Source organism: Globicephala melas, chromosome 3 (genome assembly GCF_963455315.2).
Source record: "Globicephala melas chromosome 3, mGloMel1.2, whole genome shotgun sequence".
NCBI lineage: Eukaryota > Metazoa > Chordata > Mammalia > Artiodactyla > Delphinidae > Globicephala > Globicephala melas.
The window spans coordinates 114,370,169-114,393,239 of NC_083316.1; the positions used below are offsets into that span (position 1 = coordinate 114,370,169).

General features: G+C 46.2%; 1 protein-coding gene across 5 annotated transcripts in view; it reads right to left on the reverse strand.

The window, feature by feature from the left end:
• Window positions 1–637: 637 nt before the first annotated feature.
• KLHL3 (kelch like family member 3) overlaps window positions 638–23,071 on the reverse strand; it is a 110,049-nt gene continuing 87,615 nt past the window's right edge. For 3 of the 5 annotated variants that reach the window (XM_060296249.1, XM_030869540.2, XM_060296247.1), the window contains 7 exons: window positions 18,351–18,468; window positions 17,741–17,938; window positions 16,144–16,245; window positions 12,777–12,905; window positions 9,319–9,459; window positions 7,073–7,216; window positions 638–2,103 (listed from right to left, as the gene is read on the reverse strand). In XM_060296249.1, the coding sequence (XP_060152232.1) occupies window positions 2,075–2,103; window positions 7,073–7,216; window positions 9,319–9,459; window positions 12,777–12,905; window positions 16,144–16,245; window positions 17,741–17,938; window positions 18,351–18,468 (861 nt within the window). In that variant the 3' untranslated portion in view covers window positions 638–2,074. Of the gene's footprint in view, window positions 2,104–5,731; window positions 5,891–7,072; window positions 7,217–9,318; window positions 9,460–12,776; window positions 12,906–16,143; window positions 16,246–17,740; window positions 17,939–18,350; window positions 18,469–23,071 lie in introns of those variants that run through there. The other 2 variants (XM_060296246.2, XM_060296248.1) reach the window with 2 other exon arrangements.

Sequence of the window (23,071 nt, forward strand, 5' to 3'; positions counted from 1 at the left end):
GAAACAAAGTCCCAAACCTTCCTCGGAGAGGGAGGAAGAACATTTGGAACAGAAAGCGCATTCCATCAGCTTCCGATCCAGAGGCAGGCAGAGCTTTGAGACCACAGTCACCTCCATGCCAGGTAAGAGCAGAACAAACCAGCTAACAGCATGTCTTGATCCCTTTGGAGCTGTTCTTCCAGGTCCACCAAAGCTGGATATTTCAGCCTCTGCCCAAGGTTACTAAAAATTCTGGGTACCTTGGTATTCTCCAAATGTCTCACTGAAATAACATCTGCTCAACATCAGAAGATGTTTCCCCCTCAGGGGAGTTGAGTGGTTCACGCACAATAAATATACAGTAAATACACAAAGTGTCCAACTCACTGGGGAAAGTCCTGGGTTTATAACTTCAGGGTGAAGTGGGGAGAATGACAGTCTCCTATGAAACCTGCTTGGAAGTTGCCCAGTTGTATGAGAAGTCCACCATCAGAGTTCATAAAGCCCCTTGGCTCCCTAAAGGTGGACCTTGACATCAGGAAGGGTCAATTCCAGCCCCCAAGTTGTGAGACTCTTCTCCAGACACAAGACTTCCCCTCCTTATGCTGGAAATTCCAATATAAGCAACTTGCTAGTTCAGGAACAGTACAGCTTTAAGGTTCTTTTTTTTTTTTTTTAAATGCAAATGACTCCCTGAGCCCTCAAATACCCTCCTCCGGATGCCTGAAGATGTGTCATTAATCATTTTTACCTGTGAATTAGCAAAGCTTTCTTCAAGCTCCTCTCTCAAAATGCAAGTACTCCTGAGAGAGATCACACATTCAGGGCCCACCACCATGTCCTCCCTCATGGGGGAAGATAGGAGGGGGAAGTTCTGAGGATTGGCGAGAGAGTACAGGCCTGGAATGGGGGAAGAGCACAAGGAAAGGAAGACAAGGATGTGAGACAGACTGGACCGACTGCCGAGGGCCAGGCCCAGGGTGCCAAGTATACACCCCTTTGAATTCATCCATGTCCATGTAAATCACATGTGACCCCATCCAGTGCAGGGACAAACCTATCTTTGGGTTTGGAGGTGTGGTGATCTTTTACTTAGCCTCCAAACCAGAACACTTTTGAGAGTAAAACGGGATGCTCTGAAAAATTAAACCTGGATAATAAGTATAAACAGGGACTGTCCTATCCCAGGAAAACCCAGAACTAGGATTCTCTCTGGGACCACTATGGACAAGGACTGAAGCCTTACCACTTTGTTTTCTTGTGTTTTTGTTTTTCATGTATTTTTTTCCTCCAGTGTGTTACTCAGTGCTTCTCTGAAGAGCTAGTTTTCCCAGCTGAAGAGACATGAAATCTCCCAAACCTGGAATCCTTGACCTCAAAGACCAGTAGCCCAGAGACTGGGCAGTTCTGATAAGAAGTTCCAGGAGAAGAGCCCAAGGAAGAGCACCCAGCTGAGGGGCTAGAGAACCTGTGGTCCTAGTTCTAGCACACAGAGGACACGGGGCAGCTTCGAGAACACCCCACTCTTCTGCAGACAATGCGAGTAGTCTAGGCCAGTACATGGGCCTGGTCATTTCTGGACATTCCCGGTATGTCCAACTGCACTTCCAGTAGACAACAGCTCTAGTAGTCTCAAGGTCCCCATGGGGCAAATCCGTAAGAGAGGTTTCTGTGATTTGATTTTTAGCATAGCGGAAGGATCAGTAGTATAGAAATGGAGCAGACCATCACCACCCCCCAATTTAGTGAATCACCACGTTCTGCACACACACACACACACACACACACACACACACACACACACAGGTTCCAGGTTCTCTGATGTCCCTGTAGAAACACACAAAAGAACGTTCAAAGGTGCAGCCGGAGCTATCAGGAACCCATTGCTCAGGGCAGAGGACGAAACACCTTGCGGGAGCAGGAGGTGGGTCACTGTCTTCCCACCCTGACGACACTGCCAAGTTGGAGGAGGGCGGTCCCCGCTCCTCTGCAGACTCCGGCAGCGAGTGGCACCCAGCCAGCGTGGTGGTCCCACCGTGCCAAGTCACAGGCAGCACCCCTCCCTTCCTCCACCTCCTGGCAGCGGGAGTTGGGGTCACAAGGGCTTGTGAATCACAGCAACACCTAAGACGAAAGGGGGAGAAAGTTACCATCTTAGCTTCTCCGAACTTATTCAGGATCACAAGGAGTTCGTGACCCACAACACCCCAAGCCACAGCCAAGGGAAATGGGCGCGATTTGTACCCAAACACTGAAGGGTCCGTGGACTCAGGCTGCCAGCAGCCGGCTGCTTCCCGCTCTAACAGCCACGTCTCCACACGATGGTTAAACACAGAGCACAGTCCCTCAACACCACAGGTGAGTGATCTCACCCCGCATCATCACACCGACTCACATCATATCGTAGTGACTCCCCTTCCCAACCCCAGCGCTCACTGTAATGACACTCGGCACCCGCACTGGAAACCTCACAGCTCTAGATCTGTATCACTTTAAGAGAAGTGATGAGTGATACATGTCTCCTTTTAGAAGACACTGAAATGAAGTAGAAAGAACAATAGACTGACTTCATGGTAGCAAGAACAACTGAATTCCCATCCTAGCTCTGCCACCAGTCAAACTGCATTGTGGCTTCAGGCAAGTCCATGTACCTCTTCAGGCTCCATTCCCATATATTCAATATTTTCTAACTGAAAGACCCCTCCAATGCTAAATTCTATACTTGGATAAACAGTCTAGACATGTCTGTATGTGTTACTGTTTTGCCCAGGTTGAACCATACTCAATAGCTAACTTATGAGCCTAAAATCTTGCTTGTAAGGGGTTACAGTTATGCAGCAGATACTATAGGCTGATTCATCCAACATCCCTTCTATTTGCTGTCCTCTGCTATAGAGACCAGCAAGTTATGAGGTCAGCTTCCCAGACTACCTTGCAGCTGGAGGTGCTATGTGACCCTGGCCCATGAGATTGTAACTACAAGTCTGCCAGTGCTGCAACTTTGGTTTTCTTCCTCGTCCCGCCTGGAAGAAGCTCACGCAAGGTGCAAGGGGCAGCAGCAGCAGCTATTCATAAAGCTGGCAGAACAGAAAACACAAGAGAAACCTGATTCTTCGATGACACTCTGAGGCACCAGGCCAGCCCTGGACTCCTTTCTGCCTGGGACAAATACATACATACAAAAAAAGATACTTCCTTATCTAAGCAAGTATCTGTCAGTTTTTCTGGTACCTGCAGCTGAACCAAATTCTAACTTATAGTTAAGGTGTAACTAGGAGCCTTATTTTAACATATTACCACCACTATCAAATCTTCTGGTTGAAAATGAGATTGAGAGAACGTTGCTAAAAGAAAGTCCAGGACACCCCAATGGTGACATTCTGCTAAGACATGCATTTCATGTTAATTCCTGGATAAAGTCACAGACATAAAAGATTAGAAGTGGGGAGAACCCAAGTCCTCAGACCCAGATGTGTGCTGCCTGACCTTGAGAACATCTTGCCTGCACCTGAGGCTCCTCTTTCTCAAGGGAGCATGTCTTTAAAAAGCAGGCTCCTGTATTGCTTCTTATATAAACTTTCTCTTCTGATTCTAAAAATAAAATATTCTCATTATGGAAATTTTGGAAAACACAGAAGAACACCAAGAAAAAGAACTTTAATCCCTACATACAAAGAGAGTCACCGTTAGCTCTTTTGGAATATTTCCTGGCTTTACTAATAATAACCACAATCATTGACTGAGTGGTTTCTACCTGCCAGGCAGGCACTGTGCTAAGTGCTTTCCACGTATTATCATGTTTCATTCTCACTACAGCCCTAAGAGACTTGATATGATTTTATTCTCATTTTACAAATGAGAAAACAGAGGTTCGGTCAGACTGACTACCTTGCCCAGAGTTCCAGGGCTAGTGGCAGAGCTGGGACTCAAATTCAGGTGTGACTCCAGTATCCATTTCTGTAAGCAGGAGCTACTCTAACCCCCATGACCCAGGACTGCTCGACTGAGTTCACGCGGTACATACATTTTGCATCATCCTCTTCTCAACCAGTCTGTCACAAACATCTTCTCATATTAAAAACATGTCCACTGTATAAATATTCCACAACTTATTTAGCTATTTCCCTCATGTCAGACATTAAGTAATTCTCAGTTTTTTGCTCCAATAAATAACTTTGTCCATAAGTCTTTGCATTTTAGGCCATATCCATAGATTCTAAGAAAAGAGATTCACTCAGTCAATGGGTTTGAACACAAATCGCACCTCTGCTCATCTCCTTCCCACCTACTAATGGGGTGGGCAAACAGTAAAGAAATGGACATGAAATATTCAGCACTTACACAAAATTCTAACTACTCACACCTGCACCTTCCCCTCTCATGAAGGCTCACGTGGAGGCAAGGTGGGATCGCTCACTGGCCTCGCTGCCTCATACAGGAAAATGCCCTGTACTTCCCACTTCAGCTTTGGAGAGAAAATGACAGTGCTAGTTTTTAATAATTAACCATGAGAACAGAATCACTCTAGGACCAAAATGCCTCTAAAATCTTTTCTATTTGATTGAGAAAAATCCTAAATGAGAAAAAAAAATTAAATAAGTTCATTAATTGAAGCCTTGCACAGACAGAATGCGATACAAACCCCTTTGAGCCTGCATGGCATAATCCTCCTTTGCACTGAAATCCAAACAAGATGGAAAACGGAATAAGAGTACCATTGGAGTTATGACGGAGATTATCCATGATAATGGTCATAAATACTTAGGATGATGCCTGGCACATTGTCCATGCTCAATAAATAAACTTTAGCTCTAATTCTTCCAGTTTCTGGAGAACCAAATACAAGGAGCTGAGTTCTTGGGTTGGCCAAAGAGTTCCTTCAGTTTCTAAGTATAAATAAAAGACACATTTTTCATTTTTACCAAGAACTTTATTGAACAACGTATTCACCGTTTTGTTCCACTACCTTCTGACATTTTTCAGGCAACCGCATAATTCCACCTTCCCAAAACCTTGTATCTTTTGAGCAAAGGACTGCTCCAGGTGCTTTTTACAGTCTTCCAGGGAATTGAATTTTTTTCCATTAAGAGAATTTTGTAAAGACCTAAATAAATGGAAATCCGAAGGCGCACTGTCTGGTGAATATAGCGGATGAATCGGAATTTCCCAGCCAAGCTGTAACAGTTTTTACTTCGTCACCAAAGAAACATGCGGTCTTGCGTTATCCTGATGGAAGATTATGCATTTTGTGTTGACTAATTCCGGACGCTTTTCATCGAGTGCTGCTTTCAGTTGGTCTAATTGGGAGCAGTACTTGTTAGACTTAATTGTTTGGTTTTCCAGAAAGAGCTCATAATAGAGGACTCCCTTCCAATCCCACCATATACACAACATCACCTTCTTTGGATGAAGACCGGCCTTTGGTGTGGTTGGTGGTATTCATTTCGCTTGCCCCATGATCTCTTCCGTTCCACATTATTGTAAGTATCCACTTTTCATCGCCCATCACTATTTGTTTTAAAAACAGAATGTTTTCGTTATGTTTAAGTAGAGAATCGCACGCGGAAATACGGTCAAGAAGGGTTTTTTTCCCCCCGCTTAATTTATGTGGAACCCAAACATCAAAGCGATTTACATAACCAAGCTGGTGCAAATGATTTTCAGCGCTTGATTTGGGTATTTTGAGTATGTCAGCTCTCTCCCACGTGGTATAACATTGCTTGTTCTCAGTTAATGTCTCGATTTGATTGCTATCAGCTTCAACTCGTCTATCCGGCCAGGGAGCATTGTCCAGCGAGAAATCTCCAGCACAAAACTTCGCAAACCACTTTTGACACGTTCGATGAGTCACAGCACCTTCTCCATACACTGCACACATCTTTTTTTGCGTTTCAGTTGCGTTTTTTCCTTTCTTGAAATAATAAAGCATAACATGCCAAAAATGTTGCTTTTTTTCTTCCATTAATATTATAAAATGGCTACACAAAAATTCCCCAGTTTTGATGTTTTTTTAAAACTACACGCTGATATGACAGCTGTCACAATACAATCTAACAAAATTGTTTCAAATGATATTAAAGACAACTAACTGCTACTAGAGCCATCTTATGGGAAAAAACGAACAAACTTTTTGGCCAAACCAATACCTCATAGATATCTATGTTTGCTTGTCTCCCTATAGACCCTCAACCTCAGCCCCACTGACTCTGATCCTGTCCCCCACACCTCATCAAAACCATCACACACCCCACCAGGAATAAGCCTCTATAGCCACCTCATTCCTCCTTCTTCCCTCCAGCTTCTTGCTTAGAATGCTTTTTCCCCCAACCCTGAGCTAGAGTAGCACAAAAGGCATGGGCTTGCGACTCAGACCTGGGTTTCAATTCTGACCCTGACATTTTTTTAGCCACATGGTCTTGGGCAGATTACTTAAACATTCCAAACCTCCGTTTCATCATCTATAAAATGGAATGGAGTCTCATTCAACCACAGGGTTGTTGAAAAGATAAGAGTGTATGTATACACTGTACCTAACAGACTGCTTTGTGGCCCAGGGAGTGGGCAGCTGGCAAAGGGCAGCTACCTCTATGACTGTGACCCACCCTCAAAGTTTAATCAGGCTCCAGCTCTTCCAGGAAGTGTTCCCTGGCATGTCATGTCCTAAAGCCTGTGCAGTACATTTCATTTAGAACTTACATGTACATCATCTTGTATTTCCTATTTTTGTAGGTAGGTCTTATCTTTCCATTTAATTTCTGGAAAGCAAGAACTGTATCTTATTCCACCTAGGGGCCCAGCACAAAACAAATCAGGAAGGGCAATGAAATTCTAAAACCTCTTATGACAATTCAGATCAGGAAGTGGCTCCCTGGAACACTGTGTCAAGAAGAATTCTATGGCTACATTCAGCTTCGCTGGGGAAACGAGTGCTAATTATGGGTATCTGCTGTGGGCGCAGAATGAAGGAGTGGTGACATGTGACAATCATCTGCCATGCCTGAAGGAGGCACTCAGCCCCAAGTTAAGCAAGCTAACCTGGCCCCCACCTGCCCCACCCCACCTGGGCCCCAGGATGGGGGTGGAGCACACTGACCTGCATAGCTCCGCCCTGTGCTCATGTTGCTTGGCAGCAGCGTCCACTTGTCAGCGACAGGATTGTAGTACTCCACCGAAGCCAGGTTACAGGATCCATCATCCCCTCCAACCACATACAGGAGCCCATTCACTGCACAGACCCCTGGGGATCAAACAGAGGCCAGAGAAGGCATGACAGCAGGAGCAGCAAGGGGATGGACCAGAGACAAGTCTGGATGGCCCTGGAGGCGCTCTTCCTCCCCTTCCTGCTAGAATAACAGACAATTGGCTCCTAGGGTTTAAGTTTGCTCAACGGAGGAACACACAACAGCCACTGGGATCTAAGGATCCCCCTTCCTAACAAGGTCACGTCTCTGACCAGGGAGCTTTCATGACGACATAGCCCCACAGGTGTTCCCTGCCCTTGACCCTAAGAATAGGCAGAGCACTGTAGGTACAGACCCCATTCTACTGCAGCATTGCCCACTGGTGCATGCAGGCCTCCCACGCCCAGTCTGAGCTACGTGTGGAAGGAGACAACTCAGGAGATTTCATGTACACTACTACTCTGCTTGTTAGCTGTTCCCTGATAAACCATTTTATCCACACTGTGGGGCACTAATGGTTGTGTCTGTGATCCCTTTACACAATTGGGGTCTGAATCCACATACAGTTCCCGGGGAAAAGGCTTCCTACCCACCCTGATCTCAGAGTGAGCTGGTTTGGAGGCACGGTCTCATGTAGCAGGGACTCAAGAGTAGGAAAATGTAAGTACTGCTCATCAAGATTTAAAAGGCTGTAGTCCAATATACTGTGTATTTTTTCAAAATTAGACTCAGGGATTAACGATGCTCAAAAAGTAGTAATTATCAGTGTTGGTGAACATACTCTCAAATACTGGTGAGTATAAAATGCATCACCTTCCTGGGTGGTGTCAAAAGTACATATACTCCCTCTGATTCAAAAGTTTCACTTCTGGTCTTTTATTCTAAGGAAATAATTTTAATGTGTGCATTAATTAGCTATAAAGACTATTTATAATAACCAAAGCATTACTTAGAGAAAAGATGGAAATGACCTAAAAGTCCAATAGTAGCTTGGTTATTTAAATTATGTTATAGCCATTTAGAATAATATTATGTAAATATGTTTAGTGTTATAATAAGATATTCATAAAAGATTGTAAAATGGATTAAAAAGGCAGGTTATAAACCAGTATTACAGTATGATTCCATTTTTGTTACAAAAAATAGAAATATCTATATGTGAATGTGTGTATACACATGCATTTACATCTAAACCTACTTCTTGAATTAGCTGCTTGAAGGTTCTGTAATTCCTCACTTGTGTGGCTCAAGGCCAAATGCCAGGTTATATCACAGCAGGCTTAGACAATGACCAAATTAATAAACTCCCCTCTTTTTCTTGTTTACGCTTTCAACAAGTCAGCTGCAAATGGGTTTAGCAAGCAGGTAATTTGAGTATAAAGGAAATAAGTCTGCCTGAAAGTCACCTGCTTGTATTTTCAGCCTGGGAAATTGGGCTAAGCCAACACTATGATAGAGTAAGAAGGCATAAAGCAAGATATACCAACATAGGACACAACCCATAGGGCAAAGTTCTAAAAGGAAATGGTTTAATAGGGGTGTCAGGCTCCAGGCATAAAAAACCTAAACACTCTAAGGAAAATCATTCCTACAGGAAGGAAAAGGGGAAGGGAAGGGAAGGGAAGGAGAGACAGAAAATACAAAGAAGGGAATAAGGAAAGTGGTCCTATCGGAGAATGGATCACGAATCCTTTCATGGATACCCTTGAAAGGAGGGAAATTGGTTTCTGGTGGGAGGTGAGAGGTTCTCATAGCCAGACACTGGCAAAGAAAAGATAGAACCAAGTATGATTGTCTGACACTGTCCACACAGCCCTATGCTTAGCTACCCAACAAAGCCACTGGGCTGGGGGCACAGATGGCAACCAGAGGCTCTTCTGGGTCTGTGTCCATCTATGTGCAGTGAAAGTCATCATCCTTCACTGGGAGAGAAGGAACCCTCTGCATCTAAGAGGGGGCCCTGTGAGGCGCCCCGTGGCTAGCTTTGTGGGTTCCAAGCTCTCCCCTGCCCAGCAAATGGACACTCCCTACTCAGGGTACAAGCTCAGCCCCAGGCCATGGGAGCCTCTCCCCTCTGCCTCTCTTTTAGAGCTAGTGTTTGCAGGGAGAAAACACCCACAACCTCCCCCGGAAGGAGAGGAGGGAGCAGTCATATTACCTGCATTGCGCCGGCACATGTTCATGTCTGCCACCTGCTTCCAGGTGTTTGTTCCAGGATCGTAAACCTCGACACTCTTCCTCACCAAGGGCCCATCATGCCCCCCTGTGGCATACAGCTGCCCGCTGAGGACCCCAACGCCTGAAAGGCAGAGCACAGAGTCCCAGCCTCAGGCTGGCTGCAGCGACCAGAAACCAGGAGGCCTGGAGTCCAGTCTTGGGCAGCCATCGCCGGCAGGGTGACAGGGGGAGTGCTGTTCTGTCTCCCTGGAACTCAGGGTCCTCGTCTATAAAACAAATATAATGACACCTACCTGCCTTATAAAATCAACTTGAAAACCGCCAAATATAAAGCAAACATAACCTCATTTCTATTCAGACACATAAAAATAAATATTATATATATAATATATATAGGCGTGTGTTTGTGTGTGTGTGTAGTAAAAAGAGTTGAAATGGAAACTACACAGCAGGTGTGCTGAGATCATTATTGCTGAGGCCTCCCTGCTTGTCTTGAAGCAGAAGCTGTTCTTTCTGCCCCCGTGCTCTCCTCCTTAGATGGCAGAGGGGCACTGAATCACTCACGATGGTGGTAAGCCTGAGCTGAGGGCCAGGACTGCATCATTTACAGGTTTTTACCATAACCTTTTAACATCCTCTGATACAAGTCAAGGAAATAAAATCCAGAAAGCCCGAGTGCCTAAAAAGAGCAGCTGATGTGGTGGCCAGGACACCTGGGTTCTGGACCTGTGTCTCTAACCTGCCCGCCAGGTGGTGCTTCCCTTTCGGGGCCTCAGTATTCCAACTGCATAGTGAGGGAGCTGGACTAGATCGGTAGTTCCAGTGGACCACAGACTACTCCACTGCGTGGACAGCTCAATTAGCTGGGGAATTTTTGAAAACACAGATTCCACAACCTCACTCCCAGAGACACTGGTCAGGAATCAGAAAAGGTACCTCAGGTGATTGGAATGTGCAGTCAGGTTTCAGACCCAAGGACTAGATTTCCAGAATATAAACTTCATATGGACAAGAACCATGTTTGTCTTATCATGACTGTTTCCCTGTGCGTGACGGTACGTAGTAGGTTCTCAACAAATACTGTCTGAATGACAAGATGTGGAAAATCCCACCAGCAATTATGCAGGTGTGCAAATGGCTCCTCGCAGTTGCCCTAAACTAACAGCAGATGGTGGTGGTGTATCGACAGTGGCTATCTTACGGACCTGAGTTAAATGAAATTCAGTGTGTTCCCAAGCTGCCTCACCTTCCTCACCTCCATGTGCAGGAGGAACTAGCACATGCTGGGACACAGAGATGGCCTCTTTTCCTCACAGCCATCTGCTAGCACTGCCCACACCCTGCTGAGGAAGCAAACAGCCTTCCAGGCATTCAGGGGCACCAGTGCCCTTCTGCAGCCTGCTCTGCCAATGCCCACACAGAGCTTTCCTGGACCTAGAGCCACAGGAGCCCCTGCTGCCAGGGTCTCTGGGCCTTTAGCCACCAAAGAACACCTACCAGGACGAGTATGTGGGTTCCCAACTCCAGATGTGAGGCTTCTCCAAATCTTAGGGATGTGAAGCACTAAAGAAAGGCTGCCCTGGGAGCCTGAGGCCAGAGCACTGACAGTGACCGGAGGAAAGAAGCCACCTCCGGGAGAGATACCACCCCTTAAATCAAGGTCACTGTGCCTCGTGAGAGGCTTGAGCAGCCCCAGTGATCTCCGCTCAGCAATAACCCCTGGGCAGCCTGACAGAGACAGAGCAGCAAGGCCTCCAAAGGCAGCTCCGTCCACAAGATGAGCCTGAGCTTTCTAAGGTGGGTCTGTGCTTGTGGCTCTGTCCGGAGCTGGCCCTCCACACTTTCTGCTTGAGGCACTCCTAGAAACAGCCACAGACCTCAGTGTGCTGCTCCACTCCTGCTGAGCTGTCCCTGCCTCCTTGGGCTTTGAACACTTTCTTGCACACCTCAAGTCACACACAGGATTTCCAGGAAATACAAAGAAGATTCTACCAGTACCGTAAACCAAAACTACTAAAAGAGTCCTATGATGGCAGGAGAACCAGAGGATCTGTGAATTGAACTGGGCCCTAGGCAACACCTATTGCAACCCATTCATTTCACATCTGAGGAATCAGAGGCCAAGACCACAGGGACATTCGAGCAGACCCAGAACCAAGATCCAGCCCTCCTGACTTCCATGCATTTGCTGCACGTTCAGGAAGGGCCAACCTGTTCAGATCAGCAGAGACGAGCTCCCTAAAAATAGCCTTCCAAACACAAATGTTTCTTAAATGGAATCATACAGCATTTTCTTTTCTAACCAGTGAGCATACAGTGGTTCTTGAAAAATATTAAAATAGCATAATTTTTAAGGAATACTAAGGAAGTGGTCATGTGTTTGGTTGTATAAAATGAGATCACAACTCAACCTCCAAAAATACAAAAAGAAAGATAAGTAATAACATGGTGGGAAAAAGCTCCCAGTTGTGGCTTCCCTTCCCAGAAGTCACATGGCCTTCCTGCCAGCCAGGTTGGTCATCAGTCACCACTCCCACAGGAACCGCGAGCAGAGAGCCAATGCCCGGCCTCCAGCGCCTCCCTCTGCCCTCCCAGACCCTTTCCTCTGGGCCCCTAGATGATGGGGCAGACAAAGCAGGGAAGAAGGGGCTGTTGCTCCACTTCCTGGAAAATCCCAAAGGACCACACAGCTCCTGGCCTTCCCACAGGAGGCGGAAGTGGGCCTCATGTGGGGATTTATTCTCCTCCCATGCGGGGGAGGGGGCTGAAGTGAAGAAAAGTTGGGGGGAGACATAAGTTTATCTCCCGATATTAACACTAATAGCTTGGCTTTCAGCCCCCAAGACAGAGACAGGCGAGTTTAGCTTTTCCAAGGAAGACTGGGACAGCCATGCTTGTCACACTACTTCATGAGAATGAGACTCTGATAATCTGGGGTCCAAAAAATCTAACTTCAAAATGCAACAAACCTGAGTAGGAATCCCAACTTTGCCAGTGACTAATGATATGACCTTGGGCTAATTACTCAACCCCTGGTTGACTTACTTTCTAAATCTGTTAAGTGGAGTTACGTCGTGTCTACCCTGCAGGGCTGTGAAGAGGATTAAATAAGATGAGGCATAGAAAGTGCTTATTAGGACAGCACCTGGCACATAGCAAGCTTCACTTTTCAAGAGATGCAGACACCTCCAAAGAAACGGAAGAGATGACGATGAAGGGAATATGATCTCATCTGTTCTCTACCAAAGGGATCCCCCTGAGAAGGGTTAACTCCTAAGTGCTTGTGTCAGCTGCAAAGGTGCAAATGGGATTATATACACTGAAAGGAGAGAAGAGGGAGGGAAAATAAGGTAGAATGTTAAGCTCTTGGCCTCCAGACCCACCTGTGAGATCAGACACAGCCTGCCCCCTGACCTTGCCCCCCCACACACACCGTACCTGCGCCGCTGCGACGAGTGCTCATGTCTGCCACGTATGTCCACTCATTGGTCGCTGGGTTGTACTGCTCCACGGTGCTCAGGCACTGGCGGGAAGCCCCATCATAACCCCCAACGGCATATAGCTTCCCTGGAACAGACAAAGTGGCTGAGGGTGGTGCTTCAGACTCGCATAGAACTGGAGCGTGGCGGAAACTCCACTTGTAACCCACTGGGGCACCCTCACCTCCATCAGGATTCAGGACACTCTCCCCCAGGAAGACCACGACTCCCTCCCCAACCATGGTAAGCATGCTTCACGACTCTGTCTCCTACTTCCTCTTAAGCCCTGAGTTCCTCCTCAAAGCAGTACTGACTGAACCTCTTTCTCAAAAAGCACACCCCAAACAGCCAGTGCAAAGCGATGGCCTGCTGTCACTGGGGCTCAACATATTCTTCCTAGTGAACTCATTAGATCTTCTCCAGAACAAGGCACCGGAGAGACGGAAAGCTTGAGGGCCCCAGGTGCAGCCAGGCAGGCAGACTTTCTGGGTAAAGGCTCACAACAGCAGACAGAACAAATAAGGAAAAATATTCTCCAACAAGAACCCAAACATTGTCTCCTCCATGTTTTGTTCTCTGTCCACAACCCGGGCAGGCAGAACGTGTGAATGGAGTGCTCTGTGTGCACTGTGGGATGGGTTGGCTGGAATTTATCTGCAGACCCCCTTGCAATCTCTGAGCCATACACAAGACCCCTGAAGCACCATCACCTATTTTAAAAATAAAATACCATAAACGGCTATCAAAGAGCAACAGTTTGTTCTGAGGATGCTGGTGAGGTTGGGCAAGGGGGAAGGAAACTGGTATTTGAATGATCTCAGAGAGAGATTCAAACATTTGGGTTTAACATGTAGTCTTAGAATACAGTGGGAAGGTCTCGTGTGTGTGTGGGGGTGTGTGTGTGTGTGTGTGTGTGTGTGTGTGTGTGTGTGTGTGTGTGTGTGTGTGTGTGTGTGTGTGTGTTGGGTGTGGGTGTCCTACCTCACCTGGGGTCTCAGTCCTATGGGGACCCTGGAATTATAATAAGGATCTTAAACACTAGCTACAGACTAAATAAACACCACCAGATGCAAATCTACTTAACAGGGTTACTCAATCAAAAGATTTTTTTGGTCACTATGTGCTTTCTTAATGGAGAGGTACCAAGAGTACCACCAAGTATGTGAAAAATCTACAATCATTTTAAGTTAGAAAGAGATTCTCAGGCTCAGAACTATGTTGTACCATCAGGACGTTTGCTGCATCAGATGTAAAATTATTCCTTCTTCTATCATTGAGCCTGGGTTTGTGTTCTGCCCCCACAGCCCTCTCAACCAGCCCTTCTAGAAGAAAAGGACACCTCCTCCTGACTCTGCCCTCGCCTAAGCCGGAGGGCAAAATCCTGACTCAGAGCTCCCCCAGGACCCAGGCTACTCTCGTGGTGTGTCTGGCTCAGAGGTAACCACCTGCCCAGCCAGCTGTCCCTCACTAGGGAGGAGACAGGCCTGGGGCGTGGAGGAGAAGAGAAGCTCCTGAGGGCAACCCCAGGCTCTGTAACACACGACCTCCGCTCTGCAGGGAGCTTCTGCCTAATCTCCCAGCCTCACTGTCCCTCTTCCTACATAGAGATTCTTCAAGGCAGCCAGTAGCAGATGATCCTGATTTTCTTTCTTTTTTCCCCAGTGTTATTTAGGCTATGTAGCCATGGTAAGGAGACGATGAGAGGGAGGCGGGTTCTGTGCAGACAGCGTGGGGAGCTGTATCTTCAGGGCCACGGGGAAGGAGCCTCCACTTAAGACCCTCCCTGGACATTCTCACCAAAGCTGTCCATTGGACTCTGCTGCCCCAGGGTGACTCCCAGCCGAAAGAGCTTCAGATTCAGGTTGGACAAGATCAATAAATCCCCAGTCTGTCCTCCGGGTCAACAGGGCGTGCTACCGCACGGCACTTCTGCCACACAGAACGTGCTCGCAGAAGGCTCTGTCAAGGGGAGTATTTCAGATGAGTACCAGGAAGGTATCTCCCCTAATCCACCCCCATCCACCATTCCAACTCTGCGTCAGCTGAAAAAATACCCACTCAGTGTTTCTCCTTTCAGGGATATGCTATTTTTAACCCCAACTCTATTGTTTGATATTCCTGGCTAAGGAAAAAGGGGGGAAATGGGAAGGTGGCTAGACAAAGCACTTGCATTTGGCAGACAAATCAACTTCTGTTCCAACGGGAGGATGAGATTGCAAGAAACAATTTTATCTCGGTAGGAGGACAAAAATCCTTGCACTCACTAAGATGACTCATTCAGTATGTTAGAACAATATACTTTTAAATTAAAATTTAAACTACATAATACTGGTATGGACCAAGAAATGCAGCGAGAGAAAAGAATCCTTATATTAATGTCTAACTCACCGCACATTACACTCTCCCCGAAGCATGTGTATGTGTTGTGTGTGCACGTGACATAGAAAATGCCTGTATACATGTGTGAATGCACAGATTTCCAGCTAAATTCCCACTTCAGGACAGGTTAATGAATCAGTGTTGTCCTGCAAAGTATAGCATTTTAGTCCAAATAATACTCTATGCTTTAATACGTTGAATTCATACATATTTCTAAAATGTCTCTCTATTAGCATTTGCTAATGGTCTGAGTTGGGAGTTAGAAGACCTGGGTTCAAGGAGTGGCTGTGCTATTTACTAGCACAGGGCACATTGATTACCCCTCTGGGACCAGTTTCCCTTTCTGGAGAACAGAGAAAATCTAAGTCCTGCCCATCTCCTTCAGGAGAGTTTTAGGAACAAAATGAGAAATTGGAGATGAAAACCGTTTAAAAACTACAGTGCACTGTCTAAACAGGCCCCAGACCTCACCATTCGCTCCTGTCTCACCGCACACACCTTTCCTGACTAGAGCAGGACCCACCAACCTGTCTTGTAGTGACTAATCAGAACCGGGGAAAGGTGCCCACCTCACTCGGGGCTCTGTTAATAATGCTTAACATGTGAACATGAGGACAAAATTAAACAAACAATTGACTCTCACCCCCTCCACATTATACTCCTGGGTTATATCTTGACTCTGGATTCTCCAACTCGTAACAGAGACAAGTGGCCAAAGCAACAGGCCAGCATCTCCCCTCTAGGCTCCTCCCACGCCCCCCAACCCAGCTCACCCACTTTCTAGCCTTGGGCCAGTAGCTTCACCTTTCTGAGTCTCAATTCTTCTCATCTGCTCATCAGGATACTAGTACCAGACTCAGCAGTAACGGGAGGAATAGAGTCAGGACACCAGGAGAAGGCCCAGGGGCCAGGGCAGGAACAGGCCACCACCCACTGCCGCTCCTTACCCTCTACGACACCCACACCCACACTGCTCCGCCGTGTGTTCATTGGGGCCACGAAGAACCACTCGTTGGTCTTGTAGCTATAGGCTTCCACTGACGCCAGGCCTGGGAGACAAGAGACTCATGAGGTTTCTATGGTGCCAAGCCTCACCCTGCTGTGCGAACAGTGAGGATGGGGGAACAGTGCAGACCTGGGGGCTGGAAACCTGGGTGTATGACTCAGCACTACCTCTGCCTCACTGTGCAGCCCGTGGCACCTCCCTAAACACGTCTGCACTGTGTCTGCCTGAGGGGACCACTAAGACCTGACCTAGAGGGTGGGCTGTGAGAGGCCCAGGGGTATAACGTAAACCATAAAACCGACAGAATGGAATAAATACCTGAGGTTGCCTCGCTGAACACCTATTCTATCCCTCTTTTCCCTTGTCTTCCTCTATTTTAGAGGCTGGAAGTCTGAAAACGTACCTTTCCAGAATCCCTTGGAGCTGTGGGTGACCAAGTCAATGCAATCTAAGCAGGATCTCTGAAACAGACTTTGCTTTTCTGATAAGCCCCCACACCCCTTCCTGCTTCTTGCTACCTGGAACACAAATGTGTTGGCTGGGTATAACAGCCATCTTGTGACCATGAGGATAAGTCCAAAAGACTCTTCAGGAACTTGGCCCCAGTATCCTTGAGCAACTGGACGAAGGTGGCAACTGCCAACCTCTGAATTTCTTGTTTCATGAACAAAGCAAAAGCTCTCATTTGTTTAAGCCACAGTTTAATCAGGTTTTCTACTGTCAGCCAAAAGCAATGCCTAAAAGAAACAATGCCCCACTATCCTTTGTTCTCTTTATTCCCAGTTCCCACTCACTAGAAGCAGCCTCTGGAGGGGCTACAGATCTTGGCATTAATGAAACAGGCAAAGAGAAGGCTGAAAAAGGTTACCAATTGGTGAAGACACAAATGAAATTTCAGGGAGGTAAAATATATTGTTTTTCCTGTCACTGGGGGCCAAAAGATGTCACTTTAGTTTAACAGAGTTGCTGTCAACAGAGACATCCACCTGGAGATAATCTCTCCAAGTCCATGTCCACTAGTAGTTTCTAATGCTTATTTTGGAGCTAGATGAAAGCCAGGAGCAAGGGGACACTTCTGCAGTGGCACAACCTTGCACAGCTTTGGTGGGGCAGTAGAAAGGGCAATGGGCAAAGACTGTGTGACCTAAGCCACGTCTCTTCCCATAGCTGAACCTTAGCTCCCTCATCTGTTCAGAGGAGGGTTCAGACCACAGTTCTGAGACACCATCCAGCTGAGCTTGCTCTAAGCCTCATCTCCACAATAAATGGGTTAACAGACACTGGAAAGGAGAAAAGGGCCTCTTCGGAGGGTGGGGTCCTTCCTAGAGCCCTAGAAATGACAGCACGTGGGCAGTCACATATTCTGTGTGTAGGAAGGTGTGCCTCTGACACGCAAGCTGGGAGAGGAGGAAGGATGGGTATGTTCTCGGGGCAGTAGCTACAGAGGGACCAGCGGTTGGCCCAAGAAATGGCTGACCAAACCAGGGTTGCATGGAAGGTGTGTCCTAGGCTGGATGGGGACTGAGTCCGGGACCTACCAGTACTGCCATCAAAGCCCCCGACGGCGTAGAGCAGGTCGTTGAGCACAGCTGCTCCCAGCGTGCTCCGGCGCTCCTGCATGCTGGCGATGGACGTCCACTGGTCCTTCACCCCGTCATACACGTCCACTGTCCGCACACGCAGTGAACCATTGAACCCGCCCACAGCGTACACGTGGCCAGCCATGAACACCACACCTGAGGCACAGGAAACCAAGGCATCAAGGTCATCTCAGACGGCTGATGACTCACGTTAATGAGTGACAATGGGGGAACGAGGCAGGCATGTAAATAATTCACCACAGAAGGTGATCTCCAACTTTAGATATTTGGGACTCACTGGATTTCTTCTCACATTTGCATTTCTAGTTTTGTTTGATTCAAGCAAGTACTTGGATTAGCCTGAAGTCCCTAAGCACATGAGAACTGACCCCAGAAGGTGCAGCTAGAAACTGTGCAGGTGGGGAAGGGAAAGGAAGGGAGTGTGGAATGCACAGATGCTTTTGGAAACAAGGAGCAGGACTGTGGCACCCAGTAGAGACCTGCGGTGGTGGCAGGGGTGGGGCGGAGTGGAAAGGCAGCCTGCACACCGGGAGGCAGTGCGGCTCACCTGCTCTGCATCTCCTGGAGGGGAGCTCAGCAATCTGATCCCACCGGTCCTCCTCAAAATCATAGCACTCCACACTGCGGATGGCCTTGGGTGCCTGGCCGCCAACCACGATCATGACCTCCAGAAAGACAAGTGGACATTAGCTGGGTCTCCCCAACATCCAGATTCATGGGTCATCAATCCCTGTTACGTCCACATGCTCACTGCCCAGGGTCCGTGGATGATCTGAGATGCCAGTTTACAGAGCTACGTACGTGAAGGTGCTGCCCCTAATCACCAACAGGTCTGAACATTCAAGAAAAGTCTAACGAGCATCTTCCCACAGAAACACAACCATAAAGTCTACGTTTCCCAAGTGCCCCTGCTCAGGGCTGTGTTGGGGGTATAGCCACTTGGGGCATCTTCTGCAATCTGAGTGTCCTTAAGCATTGGGGGCAAGGGGACTAAATTTTAAATCAAAATAAAATATTCCCATATATATATCAAAATATGCATATATTCTGGAATAGAGTACAGAATTTGGATGCATTTTAAGATAAAATTTATTCAAAAATATTTCTGAATGCATAGATTATAGGGAGCACTTATTCACTGCAGTATGGGAAAAAATTTGTAAAACACAGCTTTGTGGTGGTCACCACAAAAATGCATGTAACTGATGATGTACTGAAAACACAGTGCTATAGTGTTATTTCCACAAGTAAGGTAGTAGCTACCACTGCCAGTCATCTTGTGAAGTATGTTGTCATTTGTTTGTCACCACAACTCTGCAAGGTAGATATTATCTATCGTCCACATTGACAGGTCAGGAAAGTAAAGCTCAGAGAACATAGGTAAATTGCCCAAGGTCACACAGCTAAGCGCAGCAGAAGAGAGACTGAGAGCCAAGTGCACCTAACACAGGAGTGAGTGCAGCCCCACCTGTCTCCTGCTCCAGAGACAGGGTCTATGCCAGGACAGCTCACTACACCGTGTTTTTCAAACTGCAGGTCACATTTCATTGGTGGGTCACTAGATCAATTTAACGGGTTTCAACCAGCATACTTTTTAATAGAACAGCACAGAAAATATAGTACGGATGTTATTTCATGAAATATTTGTTCTGGTTATACACACATGTATGTATCTCCTAGAGAGCAATTTAAACACATTTCTTAGCGTAGGATGTAGTATTTTAAAAAACAATGAAAGCCACTGTTCTGCCTGCAGCAACAGAACTTCAGCAGTTCACTGTGGTATCCCCATTGCTGTGACTTTTGTCATGTGTTATTAATAAATAAAAATTAAAGCACCAAAGTTAACAATAGTTTACATATGTCAGTAAGTCTACAAATTCATGGCTGTCGCCACAATGACTTCACTCTCACTCACTCATTCCAAATTGCCTTCTTAAGTGGAGAGAAAGGGATAAAGTCACAGGCAGACAATCAACGTAAGTCACAGGATCTTCTCATTATCTGTGGCTTGTCTTATTTACCACAATGGTTCTCAAACTTCAGTGTGCATCAGAATCCCCTTGAGGGCTTGCTGAGACACAAATTGCTGGGCCCTACCCCACAGAGTTTCTGATTCAGTAGGTCTGAAGCAGGACTGAAAATATGCATTTCTAACAAGTTCCCAGTTGATGCTGATGCTGCATTTCCAAAGTCATACTTTGACAACTCCTGTTTTAACCCACAAACATAGAGATTTCCTGATGATGTACCATCAACCATTTCTGCCGTTATAATTATCACAGTGATCCCTGCTTCCCTGCAAAGCATTTCTGGGGAGAAAAGTGATCATCAAAATCTGTGAGTGCAGCTGAACATTATCCACCATATAGGGAGACAGGTATAGGGCTGACAATCATTGCTCAAGATCAATTATTTATGACCCAAGATTCTAGATTCAGGCTCACCTACTGCCCATGTGGGTGGTCACTGGTCATCAGAGTTAGTCTATAGCGCTTCTGTGACCGAATGTAAGTGACCAATGTTCAAAAACTCAGAATTCCGTTCTGACCTCTGGAACATGCCAAAGGAACCCAGGACACATAGTCCAGACTTAGAGCTGTTGGTGCCTGCATAAATAAATGTTCTGCATTTGACTTTCCTCTGCTCAGAAGGTCCACTGCCCTGTGTCAAGAGCAGCCTTTTTCAGAGAGATGCAGAATTCTACATTCCTTCCCATCTGTAATTCTTTGCTTAGATAGGCATCCATGAACAGTTCAAGGGGGATGTTAATGAACACAGGCCTCTTGGCAAACTTCAGACAATGCCCAACTTATTCCTCCAGGGCTGAATGACCCGCATTCAAAAACATACCTAGAACTTGTACTGTCTTTCTGGTTTTGAGTTGGTAAAGTTGAAATGAAGTCAAACCGTTACAAGGATTTTCTTTGAAATCTGATTTTGGGGCTAACTGGGAATAAAACTAGTTTTTAGTTTTCTTTCTGCAGTGACATCAAGTACCCAACACCCTCTCCTTGAAACACTCTTCCCCCATCTGATCCCCCCCAACAACTGCTTATCTTTCAGGTCTCAGTTTACACGTCACTTCCTCCAAGAGGACCTCTCTGACCTCCAAAGCTGAGTTACAGGTCCTTCTCTGAGAACACATATGCCCTGGGTTCTCCCACTAAAAGTGCCCCACGTTGTGCTGTAACTGTCCAGTAACCTTGTCTCCCTTCTAGACAGTGAGCCCTGCCAGCGCAGAAAAATGTACCTGCCTCAATCACCAAGATAACCCTAGGGCCCTAGGGTACCAGGTAAAAGTGATGACTCAAATATTTATTTGGAATAAAGAATAAATGAATAGTAAAGACCACATGCAAAGAGTTAAATGAAAAAATACATAGTTACAGGGCTTCCCTGGTGACACAGTGGTTAAAAATCTGCCTGCCAACGCAGGGGACTCGGTTTCAAGCCCTGGTCCAGGAAGATCCCACATGCCGTGAAGCAACTAAGCCCGTGCGCCACAACCACTGAGCCTGCGCTCTAGAGCCCATGAGCCACAACTACTGAACCCACGTGCCACAACTACTGAAGCCTGCGTGCCTAGAGCCCGTGCTCCGCAACAAGAGAAGCCACTGCAATGAGAAGCCTGCACACCTCAACGAAGAGTGGCCCCCACTCGCTGCAACTAGAGAAAGCCCGCACGCAGCAACAAAGACCCAACACAGCCAAAAATAAATAAATTAAATAATTTTTTTAATTAAAAAAAAATACACAGTTAAATAAAAAAAAAAACACACAAGCTAGAATGTCTCTTTCTTGGGTTAAAACATGTTAGATACCAGATTACAATTCTGGGGACAGAATTTGAGGAAAACAAACAAAAAGAGAAAGAGAGCTTTTCCCATCTTTTGACTCAACCACCAGAAGGCTGTTTATTCTTTGCATAAGCTATCAAGACCTCTTCTATAAACAAAAAAGGCGAAGCTTCAGGGGACTTAACCATGTCCCAGAAACCATCTTCCGCCAGGGTAGGGAGGTACATTCATACTGGAGAAAATCCAGCACTCATCTCTGAGAATTTTCATAGTAACACAGAAGCGATATTATAGAAATGCAAAAAATTTAATGTTAAAGTAAAACCTGCATAGAAAGACAAAAAAGATACAGAACAAGGTTTTCAAAATAAACTTGCCTTTGAGCTTATAAAACCACTGGTGAGAGACGACTTTTAAAATTCCAAACTTGTACAATAATCTGGGAAGAGCAATTATGAGGTTTCGTGGGGGTAGGACCATTGGTTTCTGAAAATGTAGAGGTAGCTCAAGGCAGAGGGAGGAGTAGGTATACTTTCTCCTTCTCTCGTAGACATGAGAAGTCCAATTTCTATGGCAGGTCTTACAAAAAGCCATCATACAAGGAGCACTACGGTCATCACTGTGTAATTGTACAGCATAAAAAGAATACATTTCCTATCTTGACTACTAACAGATGGTTGTTTCCATAGATACCTGATTTTAGCAACCAATTAGACAAAAACGAGTATTCCCCAAAGTCTACATGTATTACATCTCTGAAACTGTAAACCTCCAGATACTCAAGTCTCTTCTTATCAGGGCAAGAAGAGACTTGAACCATTCTTTCTTGCAAGCCCACATTTGACATTTCCAGAAAAACTCAGGCCCAAAGACTTCAATAGGCATATTTCTTTCTTCCCCTGACACCCCTAAGTCCCACTTTACTAAAGATGTGTAATGTCTTTAATAGAAATTACTGAGTCAAATCAGCTTATTAAATGATCACTATGTTTAACATTTATCCTTCAAGGTAACTCTGAGTAAGAACTACCGGTGGTCATATGGGAATCATAAAATACTAAAGAACTAGTTTCAGGCTAACAATTATGCTAGACCAAACATAACCTCATCACACTCAAGGACAGCAATGTACTTGGGAGCCCTGCAGGGCACCCAGGGTCCTGACCCCAGTCTCAGTCATCACTGTGTTAAAGGCTGCAGACCTCTTGGTGAGTGGAGAGTTCTGGGTGACACAACACTGGTGAGCCAGACTCAACTGTGTGGGACATGGCTACTGGACCACTCCCAAGGAAAACACTCTCATTTTAGAAAGTCAAATGGCCATTTACTTTAGGGACATTAGTGAGACCATGTAAAGACTACCTGAGTCCTTGGGAAGGAAATTTCACTCCCAGCATAACAAGATGTTTTTTAAAAAAACATTTAACACTGTTTCTTTCACTTGGATGAGTCTGAACTCCACCAGCGT